General features: G+C 51.1%; 5 protein-coding genes across 5 annotated transcripts; 3 read left to right on the top strand and 2 right to left on the bottom strand.

Moving 5' to 3' along the window:
• Positions 1–878: 878 nt before the first annotated feature.
• On the bottom strand, positions 879–2,951 carry N7510_000123 (uncharacterized protein; the record flags this gene model as incomplete). Its single annotated transcript, XM_056972053.1, has 6 exons — positions 879–1,384; positions 1,435–1,549; positions 1,614–1,741; positions 1,798–1,964; positions 2,021–2,428; positions 2,479–2,951. The coding sequence occupies 6 exons, from the start codon at positions 2,949–2,951 to the stop codon at positions 879–881; spliced, it is 1,797 nt and encodes a 598-aa protein (XP_056837170.1).
• Positions 2,952–6,154: 3,203 nt separating this feature from the next.
• Positions 6,155–6,631, top strand: N7510_000122 (Pyruvate/Phosphoenolpyruvate kinase; the record flags this gene model as incomplete). The annotated part of the gene is made up of 1 exon (XM_056972052.1): positions 6,155–6,631. The coding sequence occupies one exon, from the start codon at positions 6,155–6,157 to the stop codon at positions 6,629–6,631; it is 477 nt and encodes a 158-aa protein (XP_056837169.1).
• Positions 6,632–6,650: 19 nt separating this feature from the next.
• N7510_000121 (3-methyl-2-oxobutanoate hydroxymethyltransferase) lies at positions 6,651–7,295 on the top strand (the record flags this gene model as incomplete). Its single annotated transcript, XM_056972051.1, has 1 exon — positions 6,651–7,295. One exon carries the CDS (start codon positions 6,651–6,653, stop codon positions 7,293–7,295), a length of 645 nt encoding a protein of 214 aa, XP_056837168.1.
• A 311-nt stretch (positions 7,296–7,606) lies between these two features.
• Positions 7,607–8,466, top strand: N7510_000120 (uncharacterized protein; the record flags this gene model as incomplete). Its single annotated transcript, XM_056972050.1, has 2 exons — positions 7,607–7,638; positions 7,791–8,466. The coding sequence occupies 2 exons, from the start codon at positions 7,607–7,609 to the stop codon at positions 8,464–8,466; spliced, it is 708 nt and encodes a 235-aa protein (XP_056837167.1).
• Positions 8,467–8,881: 415 nt separating this feature from the next.
• N7510_000119 (ankyrin repeat domain-containing protein) lies at positions 8,882–10,084 on the bottom strand (the record flags this gene model as incomplete). Its single annotated transcript, XM_056972049.1, has 1 exon — positions 8,882–10,084. The coding sequence occupies one exon, from the start codon at positions 10,082–10,084 to the stop codon at positions 8,882–8,884; it is 1,203 nt and encodes a 400-aa protein (XP_056837166.1).
• Positions 10,085–11,467: the final 1,383 nt, after the last annotated feature.

The following is an 11,467-nucleotide window of genomic DNA, read 5'->3' as shown; positions in this document are numbered from 1 at the left end:
GAAAAGGGCTACAGCGGAGAAAACTAACAGGTGCGGGCCAACGGGGTTGCTGTGGTTTTCTCCTCACCCTAATTTAATAGCCTCGTTGGATCCCACGAATCCGAGCGGAGATTGCTTTCCGAATTGAGCTTTAAACACGCTTTCTCCTTTGAGCGCCCCCCCCCCCCCCCCCCCCCCGCCCTCCAAACAAAACAACCCTTTTTAGCCCTTAGTATAATGGAAGGGTTTCCCGCTCGCTTAAGCCATTGGGTAAAAGGAGGCAAATAATAGCCGCGGCTCTTCGGTCCAAAACCAAAATATATCTTCGCTTTTGCCCATGCGGAGCAAATGCGGGGAAATAGAATAATCTTCTCCTCTTAATAACGAAGCCTTAGGCTGAGCCAGGATTGAGAACTTAAAGGTCCTTCGGTTCTTCTGTTCAGCCTTGTATGTAAGTCCAATATGTTTAACGAAGAAATTCATTTCGCAGACCACCTTCCGTTCAGCTGAATATAAGTCCATTGGTGGACGCTCTCTCTCTGTTGAGAAAGTAAACGATACTGCCTACTAGTGAGAATAGAGCAAGGGAAGGTGAACTGGATTTATTTAACCAAATGAGACAACAATAAATATTACTGTATTGATTGACGGGACTCGTGTTACATACAGAGGGAAACATTCCGTCGGACTTTTGGTCTATAGCCTTTACTTTGGGCCATCACACTATCGCTGCAGCGGAATCTACAGAGATATCCCTTCCTGGCCCCAGTGCCGCCTGGGAAGAAAGTCTTAGGAATTGATAGCTTTTACCGATTCTTTGACGAAGTTCCTCGCCGTATCCAGGCAAACTACATATCAATAGTTCCACCAGTCCATTCATTCCCTAGATGCGTCCATGCCTATACCGGAACAGCGCATCCCCACGACGTGGCAATTGAAGATTGCCCATCGGCCCACGCGATCAGAGCCTCGATAGCCGCCCACGAGCCCATTCCGGAGAGAGCGAGGCCGCCCAGGAAGTACAGCGTGCTGGCAATGTTGATGTGCCACTTCTTCATGTAACCACGAACCCATCTCTTGTAGCCGCCATCGTGTCTGACAGTCACACGTGTGGAGGCGTCAAACCCTTCTCCTGGAAGCCGAGCGCCCATCTGGCAATTGTAACCCACGTACAAGATGGCAGGGAAGGTGTAGGTGAAGTTGAGAATTAGAAGGGCGCCGACTAAGCCCGAGACACCGTTTAGGTTGGGAACGGAGGCAGCAACGATGAAGGCTACGATCCAGTAGACCGGTCCCAAGGCATACCACATCATGCGGCCTTTCCGAGTGATGATAGGAGGGAAGTGGAATACTTCTTGGAAGACCTCAATGTAAACAGTCTTCATACCAATGTTGAAGTACATAACTGGGGAGTAGCGTGTTAGATAAGTAAGAAAAGCTTTGGTAGACACTTACTGCATGCGATGCCGCCTGTCAATAGAGCGAAGACGTTTCCAACAGTTTGCAGAGAAAAGGGTGTAATGGCGGTAGTAATCACTTGGGCCGAGTACTGTCCATAGAAGGAGTAGACCTTCATCATAGGGAGATTTGTGGTTAGCTAGCTCAACGTTGTGACAAAAGGGAAAACGGCTTACAAAAGCACCGAAGAAAATGTAGACGACGCAGATGAAGATCTGGGCGCACATCAGTCCCTTCCAGAAGTCCATCGGGTGACGCATCTCAGCCAAGAAGGCCACGAAGAGCAGAGCACCGCCCCAGCTATCTATTTTTGGGGTTAGCGATAGGCGCAAGCAACGAGATTAGACGGAAGATACGTACAAACCATCTGGTTGATACCGTTCAACTGTCCCGCGAATCCAACTGCCGCGGGCTGGTACTGGGCAGGCGGCGGTCCTCCAAAGGTCATAATAGGTCCAATCTCCTTAACACGCGTGCTCTGGGTGGTAGCCTCATAGTCGACTGTGAAACGGGCCGCTGCGACCATGCTATAATGCACTGTTAGTACTAGTCCGTAGAACAGGAGATATTCTACAATACTCACACAATAATGAAGCTGACAATATTCAACCAAACCGACCCATTAGCCAGCCACCCGACATGCTGCAAGCCACGCATCATCCCGGCAAAAACACCAAAGATTGTGAAAATGAGGAAGCACACAATGTAACAGATAGTACCGCCCGAGAGCTGAGCGATGATCTGGCCACTTCCGAGAATTAAGACTGCCACAGTCATGAATTGTTGAAAAGCTTGGGTCACGTTGATGAAGTGACGCGACCTCCGGCCAAACACGCGGAAGAAAGTGTCGCCATAACTCAGGATAGGGTATCGGGATGAGTCAAGGCTCAGGTAAACGCGCCACAGGATATAACCACTGATTCCTGCGGCAATAGAGAAGATGACGTAGAGAGCAACGCCAGGACCGTAACCCACAGTGGAAAACGCGTATCTGGATCCGAGTCAGCATAGGTCAGTTCATCGGGGAGGATTAGGACATACGGGCAGCTTGACCAACCGAGAATATCCGTAGTAATTAAGAAGAAGACAGTCCCCCAGCTGGCCGTCTTCAAAGCCCTGGCCGCAGTCTTCCATTCCTCGTCTGTCACGGTGAGGTCGGTTTGCTGAACTACAGCTGGGCCCTTATGGTCGCCGTCACTGGACTCCTGAGCAGCCTTCTCACGCTCTTTTTGTTCTTCATGATGAATGCCATGTGAGAAGCGACCTTTGAGCATCTTGGCGACGGACATTGGACCGCGCTTCTCGACGTACTGGCGATTCCTCTCCTGTTCATCGGCACGCTCGATCTCAGCCCAGTAGGCAAATTCCTCGAACGTGACAGTGGAGTCGACACGAGCTTCGAGACCCCAGTTGCGCTCCATGATTTTGCCCTCGACGATTTCGTCGTTAGTTGCTGGGTTTGCACGAGGATCGGCAATGGGCTCAATGGCCATAGCTCCCGCTGAGTTAGCCATGATGGCAGGACCAGCTGTGAAGGGTTGCTTCGGAGGATTCAGTTGCTCAATCGACCTAGGAAAGATGCGAGAATGTCAGGGGAAGGGTGCTCGGGGTGACCGTATATATAACCAATGCTTTTAGTGGGGGGAAAATTCCCTCAAAGCCAGTCAAGTGGTTGTCGCCAGGGTATCACCGGAGTCCGGGGTGTGTGGTGGCTAGTTCCAGCTTGAGATGAAACCATACTGGCCAAGTCCAGCAAACCAGGAGATGGGCACGGTTGTTGGATCTAAGCCTGTCAGTGCATCTCAAACAAGTGTAACCCTATTTCTTGAAAGTGGATAGCCCAGAAAACGTCTCCGTATTATCATTGGCGGACTCTCAGAGTCTGGAAGAAGGCCTAAGCCATTCAGAGTTAAGTTATCACCACTCATCTCGGAGATCTAACCCAGAATGGGAAGGTGCTCTGTTGGTCAGGGTCCCTACCCCGCGGTCCCAAGGAATTGTGGCGCTCCAAGATAAGAGAGATAGTTCCTTTTGAAGAAGGAACATGCATACTAGACCTCAAGAAAAGGGGCTAGACTAAGCGATCGAACCACGTGGCGACTACTGATAACTCAAACATGCTGGATTGGAGTCGGGTGGCCATGTCTTAGAAAAGTCAATTGCGCTATCTCCCCTAAAATATAATAATAATAAGCACGCGATATATTATAATCATTAACGAGGGTTGCCAGGGGGCTACTCTGCTGGTCCTGAAAGACAGGTGATAATGCTACGCCACTAATTTAACCGATAAAAGTTGCGGGCCATGTGACTGCCATTATTGGACGGAGGCCGTCTGCTTTGACCTCACGGACATTCCGCCAAGCGCGGCGAAGCACGCGAGCCATGCAATCCTCCGGAGAGCGATCGTGAGCGATCATGAGTAGTAATCTTAGGCGATCGGGATCTCGGTCTGATAAAACAAATCTGGCAACGACATCGTGGTTGGTTCACGGGGTCGCTGGGCCATTCTTAGCTACGGTCAATCGCACGGCAATCCGTTCGCATAGTGAGTTGAAGATTTGAAGGGATCATAAGAAACCTCGCTAGGGTGGCGGATGGCTGACGCGACAAAAAATATACTATTTCAGGCCGCCAATGCCATCTTTGCCTGACACCCGCATAGGCGATACGTTCGAGACCCGCGATGGAACGCATTCAGATATTTGCTCAATCATGTGAGATCGGATATTGATTCTAGGACCAAAGATGGTACAGCGCGTTGAACATAGCCGACGATGGCAAGGGAAAGTATTCGTTATTTTTTTTTTTACGTAGCGTGTTGAGAAGGAGCTAGTATGCGATGTCTGCTCTACTAGTGCAAAGGATAGAACGTAAAAATAAGGGGCTTTTCAGTTTCCGAGGCAGACTAAAGAGAATCGAATTGCTCACTCGGAATTTCGGAGAGAAAGCGAGAAGAAGCATAAACGACATGATTGGAATGCGACTTCACCTTCCCTTTGGGTTCCTAGAAACTCTAGTAGATAATAAGACGGCTAGCACCGGAGCAGGCGACGGGCTGGAAGCACGATGAGAACTAAAGGGGTTGGTAATCATCCGGGGTTAATACTAGATTGTGCCGGGGGGCGCCTCAGCTGACGCTTAGGGCCGGCTGATGGCCACCTCAGATTACCCAGGAAGCGGCTCACCCCGTAATCCCGGAGCAGATCGCCCAGAGGCGGCAATCTTACCCACTAATATCCAATATCTTGCAAAGCGTCCTCATCTTTCCGTCAATTCGGCAATGAACAACTTGCCTTGGCTGATAACGCCTCGAACGTATTGATGGTGAGATTCCAGAAGCTAATCAGAGTCAATGGTCATATCAGCGGATTACTAGTTTGACCATTTGTAAATGTATCGTTCGGGAGATAGGCAGCGGGGCTTCCACTTCTCGGCCGTCCATGAGCTCGAACGGCCGGTGATCAGGATCCAAGTCAACGATAATAGAAGCGGGACAACTCAATCACCAGCTGTTGCTTATCTCTCATCCAGACAGCTAAAGCCTGATAAATCCAGCGCCAGCCCAGCATTGGCGCTAGGAAATAGCGCAGCCACTGCTGACGACGCTATCTGCAAGTCACGGTTCACATCGATCACTTTGGCATCCGCATATAATTCATGCAACTCAAGAATCAATTTTCTTGGGACACCGGCAATGGCTACGAAGCATCACGTCATCTGTGCCAGTTTTTAATCAATCGCCGCTGGTCATGCCAACAAAGGTATACATCGATCCATTTCTCGATGTACTCTGATGCACAGAAACGAAAAAAGCGATAATCGTTAGCTAAAACCATAGATGAAAATCATCCAGTATATTGTGCGCATCTGAGTCTGATCAATAGCGACAGTATAGAAAAGTGGTTCAAGGAGGAAAAGCATGTTGCGGTCGCAGCACAGCGGCGGTATGAGTCTTTTGTGGAATCTTACCGTCTCGCGACCGAACATTTGGGTTCCGCCAGGATAAACTGGCCCGTCAAGAGGCTTTTCGACCTCGAGGGACATGAACAAGTTACCTGGATTTTCCGACTCGAGCGATGCGGTTGGTGGATCGGTATCTCGGCTGTTGTGCACTTGAGTAAAGAAGCAAAGGGCAGCCCAACCTCGGCCCAGACACAGGGCGGTGAGAAAGGCGGTGTATGACTTGCATTGGACAGCCGACGACAGATATCACAAACACCGCGATGGACCAGTGCTTGACTCGTGTTGACATTGGCAGAGAAATTGTTCATCAGATCATCTGACAGCTTCGCCCTGGCCGGGAAAACATCCCAAACGGTACGTTGGACCCTCGACACAAACAGAAACTGCAGAATTCAGGCGAGAAAAGAAAGACTCACTCCACCTGAAGAAAGACTGCCGTCTACGCCGGACAACCCAGCACGTTTGCGAGTCTCACCCTCGGACCGATGGAGGTTTGAAGGCACGGAACACCGCAGATCCGACAAGGGGGAGGTATTGTTCATTCTGGAAACGAGCATAAATACCCAGCGCTGTTTCCCAGGCAGTGAGGTCATTGCATTTGTGCCCGATATACTGCCAACCAACAAAGCAGATCAGCTCTGCCGATCGGCTTGTCCGGTTCAGCCTGCCAGAACCCTCTGGAACCCTCTGACTCTCGTTCATTATCGGCCCTGCGCAGCTGTGATCGCCATTTACAGTGTAGGGTATCGCGATGGCTATACCGAGCTCGGCATGGCGGCCGCTCTCGCGGACAGTTCTAGCTGTGCCGTCACGGCTCCGGACCACATTACCTCTCCTAGCTGGTCAACAAAGCAATCGCTTCGATTCGTCCTTACCATCCCTTTCCTCCGCCTCGCGATCGTCGTTGTCCTGTTCCCCATACAGCCACGCAAGACACAGCTCCTGGTCTGCTCCCACCCCGGCTAATGGGCGCAAGAAGGTCACCATCCAAACATTACAAACCCTCTATAAGAAAGGGGAGCCAATCACTATGATCACGGCGCACGACTTCCCTAGTGGCCATGTGGCCGATGTCTCGGGCATGGACGTGACTCTGGTCGGAGATAGCTTGGGGATGGTGGCGATGGGCCTGGATAACACAAGCGAGGTAATTATGGAGGAGATGCTGTTGCATTGTCGGAGTGTAGCTCGGGCAACGAAAAGTGCCTTTACTGTGAGTTTGCCTTGAGAACCTGCAGATGAATTCAATGTCTCACGCCCTACTTTTTTTCTTGCAGATTGCGGATCTGCCTATGGGCTCGTACGAGATTTCCCCCGAGCAGGCTATGGAGTCCGCCATCCGCCTTGTCAAGGAAGGCCGCGTACAAGGCGTCAAGATCGAAGGAGGCGAGGAGATTGCCCCCACCATCAAACGCATTACCCAGGCCGGTGTGCCCGTCGTCGGTCATGTGGGCCTTACACCCCAACGACAGAACTCGCTTGGCGGTTTCCGCGTCCAAGGAAAAACCGCCAAGAGTGCGCTGAAGCTCCTTCACGATGCAATCGCCATGCAAGAGGCCGGGGCCTTTATGCTTGTCTTGGAGGCGATGCCGCCTGAGGTGGCCACGATCATCACCCAGAAACTCCGGATTCCCACCATTGGCATTGGGGCTGGCAATGGCTGCTCGGGCCAGGTTTTGGTGCAGGTCGACATGACAGGCTACTTCCAACCCGGTCGCTTCGTGCCTAAGTTTGTAAAGCAGTTTGCCGATGTTTGGGGCGAGGCATCGCGGGGAATTGCCCAGTACCGCGAGGAGGTCAAGAGCCGGGCTTTCCCGTCGCAAGAACACACATATCCTATCTCACCAGAAGAGCTGGCGAAGTTCGAGAAGACCGTGGACGAGGTCCACTAGACGCGCCGTCCATGATCTCAGCACCCAAAAACAATATAAAAGAGCATTTCAAGGCATGGGCTCTGGCCTAGACATAAAATTGGCGAAGACTCTCCTGATTTAACAATCGAACAGTCCGAGTCACTCTGTGTAATAGTTATAGTTCGTCGGTACATACCGCACGCGGCCCCCATCCGGCATGACTCATCCTGAATCACCGCCTCATAGTTAGTATATAGAACTGCTCTGCTAGGGATCAATCAACAGCTCCAAACAGACTCCATTACACTCCACCAACTCCTTGGACTCCAATTCGTCGTGCAAATTTCACCATGACAACCACGACCACGACCTCAACTACATCGTCCACGACGGCCCTAATAACCTTCTATGACATCGCCCTCGCCCCCCCGCCGCAGAGACTGCCTGCTCCCCAAACCCCTGGAAAACCCGCCACGCCCTGAACTTCAAAAAAACTCCATACAAAACAAGATGGGTGCCTCTGCCCGATATCAGCTCCGTCCGCGGCGCTCTGAACATCCCCGCCTCGCGCAAATTCGTCGACGGATCCCCCTACCAAACCCTTCCCGTTATCTCCGACCCAGCGACCGGGCGCATAGTGGGTGACTCCTTTGAAATTGCGACATACCTGCAGGAACAATACCCGTCCTCGGGGGCGGGGGACTTGTTCCCGGCACAGGAGCTAGGGTACGTCTTTGGGCAGGACTTGGAGCTTTTTGCGCCAATTGCGGAGGCGGAGGCGGCGGAGGGGCATATTGCGGCGTACGCGAAGTTCAATACCAATGTGGATGCTGCGTTTACTGCGCATACGCAGCTGATAGTTCAAGGGTTTCCTTTTGATCCGGCTACCGCAGAGGAGAGCAAGGCGGAGTTCTCGCGGAGGGCGGGAGTGCCGTGGGAGGATATGGGGATTAGCGGGGAGAAGCGGGGGGAGGTGTTGAGGTCATTCGAGGAGACCCTAGGCGGGCTTGCTAGGTTGTATAGGAGGGATGCGAGTGGACCATTTCTGATGGGGAGTAGGGCAAGTTATGCGGATTTTATTGTTGGGGGGTGGTTGCGCATGAATCGGGGCATGTTGCCGAGGGAGGAGTGGGAAGCGTTGAAGGGGTGGCATAGTGGTGTATTTGGAAAGTTAGATGAAGCGCTGGAGATGTTTGCCCAGATGGACTAGGCCTGGATAAATGGGCTGAGTAACGAATGATAGATGACGCTGTATGGCTATGATTGACATTATGGTAGAACAAATAGACTACTTTCTCAACGGTCCCAGCTCACCTGTAGAGGTACCTGCTAGTTCATAGTAACAAATGAGTCATTGTTATAATATGGTAACGGTCCATAGATTCTTGTAGAATCTACTATCTGAACAGCCCAAGCAGGGAAGTCCCGAGCGATTTTGCGAGATCGCCCACCAGTTCATGCTTGTCGTCAAGAAGAAATAGGAGCAATCCGAAAGCTTTCTCGGCGTTGGTATCGAGATACAGTGGTTTAGAAAGTCTTTCCCAAGTGTTCTAGCATCGTGGCTATAGATCAGAAAATTCTTATCTACCATTAGAGCACCAGCTATCATGGTCATCCACCTCTCCCTACCCAGTCCCAAGTAGCAGTTGCACTACCATCTCATGTCTATTTTCAGCAGCCAGGGACAAGGGCGTCTCACCATGGAAGTTCCTTGAGTCCACGTCCACCTGCCCAGTGTCAAGTAAGAGCTTCACCACTGCCTCATGCCCATAACGAGAAGCCAACAGTAATAGTGTCTCATCATAAGAATTCTTTAAATCCAGGTCCACCTGCCCAGTTTCAAGTAAGAGTTTCACCACCGCTTCATGGCCATTTCGTACAGCCCCTGATAAAGGCGTTGCACCAGAGGAGCTCTTTGAGTCCACATCCACCCGTCCAGTCTGAAGTAAGAGCTCTACTACCTTCTCATGGCCATTCCACGCAGCCCTAGAAAACGGGGTTTCACCAGAGTAGTTCTTTGAGTCCACCTCCACCTGCCCGGTGTCAAGTAACAGCTTCACCAATGCTTCATGCCCATGCTGAGAAGCCAAAAGTAATAGTGTCGCATCATAGCAGTTCCTTGAGTCCACGTCCACCTGCCCCGTCCCAAGTAAGAGCTTCACCACCGCCTCATGCCCATTTCGCACAGCCCCAGATAAAGGCGTTGCACCAGAGGAGCTCTTTGAGCACACATCCACCTGTCCAGTGTGAAGTAAGAGCTTCACCACCGCTTCATGTCCGTAATGAGAGGCTAGAAGTAATGGTGTCACATTATGGGAGTTCCTTGAGTCCACGTCCACCTGCCCAGTCTGAAGTAAGAGCTCCACCACTGCCTTATGCCCATTTCGCGCAGCCCCGGATAAAGGTGTTGCACCAGAGGAGGTTTTTGAGTCCACATCCACCTGGCCGGTCTCAAGTAATAGCTTCACCACTGCCTCATGCCCATGCACAGCAGCCCCGTATAAGGGTGTCCGAGAATGGCAGTCCGTTGAGTTCACGTCCACCCGCTCAGTTTCAAGTAATAGCGTCACCACCGCCTCGTGCCCATTTTCAGCAGCTAAGGATAAGGACGTCCCACCGCAGGAGTTTTTTGTGTCCACGTCCACCTGACCAGCTTCAAGTAATACCTTTACCACCGCTGTATGCCCATTCTGCGCCGCCCAGGATAATGGCATGTAGCCAAGGTTATCCGTCACACTGGTTTGGGCACCTTCTTGAATACACATCCGAGCTGTAGCCTGATTTCCATACTTGGCAGCCCATTCTAGTGCAGAACTGCCAGAATTCATAGAATTGTGTCGATAGAGGTATGGATTCAAGAGAGTGTGGAGTTGGCTGTTGGTTTGACATAACGAGTTGATATCCTTTTCTGCTTCTAGGAACGTCACTAGTAATAACAGTATTTCTTTTGGCAAATGGAGGAGAAACATGTCATGAATTCGAATGTCGTCAGAATTGCTGCTGCTCTTTGCGTTGGATGAAGATTAGAGGGAGATCAAGCGAGGCCTCGTCACCGCCCGCTTTGGGCCGGGTCCTAACTACCTGCCCGTCGCTCACCGCGGGCTGCCCGCGGGCAGCCCGCGGGTATCTGGGTTCTTAGCGGGTATCCCTACGGGCTGCCCTAGGAACTCTAGTATTGACCAATCATACTCTCTAGTAACTAGTTGGTAGACCTGGCACTCACCCGCGGGTGACGCTCCAAACCCTCCACCTGCACCGCCCCACGGGTGCGTGGAGGGTCCGACATCTCGACGCGGGTGACCCTCAGGGTCCACAAACAGGACAAACAGGTCTAAAACGTGACTTGCTCGCTTTGGCTTAAGTTGTGTAAATTTAGGGAGTTTTACCGTGTATTTGTTTGTGATTTTTAATACACAGAGAGAGAAAGTGAATTCAGAGAAAAGCGTCGTATAATTTGAAAAATAATTAATTATTGAAACCCAAGTACGTAGCCATCAAGTAGCTTTGAGCGCTTGCGCTTTCTACTAGATACACGCTGCTGGGTGTCAGGCAAAGGAGGATAGCATCGTCGTCATCATCCTCATCATGATCCATAGCCTCCTTCCCTTCAAGATCAAGTGTCGTCGTACAAGACTGTGGAAGAGAGTCTCTATTCCGAGGCTGAGTCATCCTCTTCGGCATCAAAGGATTCATCCCGGCTTTCATTAGCCTCAGTCGCCTGGTCACAAGCTAGCCGTCTCTCTTCTGCGGCAGCTTCTTTAGCCTTCCTCACTGCAATCGATCGATTCGCATCGCGCGTTTTTGATGGCGGTCAGACTCAGGGGAAGTCGAAGTTTTAAAGATGAATAGCGGGTCTATCTGCCAACCATCGGCAGCGATACATTCAACAGCGGTGATATTTTCACCTCGCTGAGTTTCAGTAAGATCAGGACAAGATTTGGATTTTGAAGCAATCACGTTTCTTGATGTACCCTCGTTAGGTCGGAAGCCTGATGCGGTCGCGTAGGGCCATACAAAGAACGCCATATTCACGCGTAATCTTAGCGATATTTGGGTTTTCTTCGGCTTGGACGGCTTCGCAGGCCTCAATCATGCGTCGCATACGAGATTCGTCAAATTTAAAGGGTGCAGGCATGTTGGGTGGAAGATATCGCTTCGAAAAGTATGGTTATGGGTGGTTTGATCAAATTGACGGTTACGGTGTGAATGAC

The sequence above is a fragment of the Penicillium lagena genome, assembly GCF_028827675.1.
Source record: "Penicillium lagena strain IBT 129212 chromosome Unknown utg000001l_segment0_segment0, whole genome shotgun sequence".
Classification (NCBI taxonomy): domain Eukaryota; kingdom Fungi; phylum Ascomycota; class Eurotiomycetes; order Eurotiales; family Aspergillaceae; genus Penicillium; species Penicillium lagena.
Note: the sequence above shows the minus strand (reverse complement) of the source record. Positions and strands in the feature narration are given on the sequence as shown.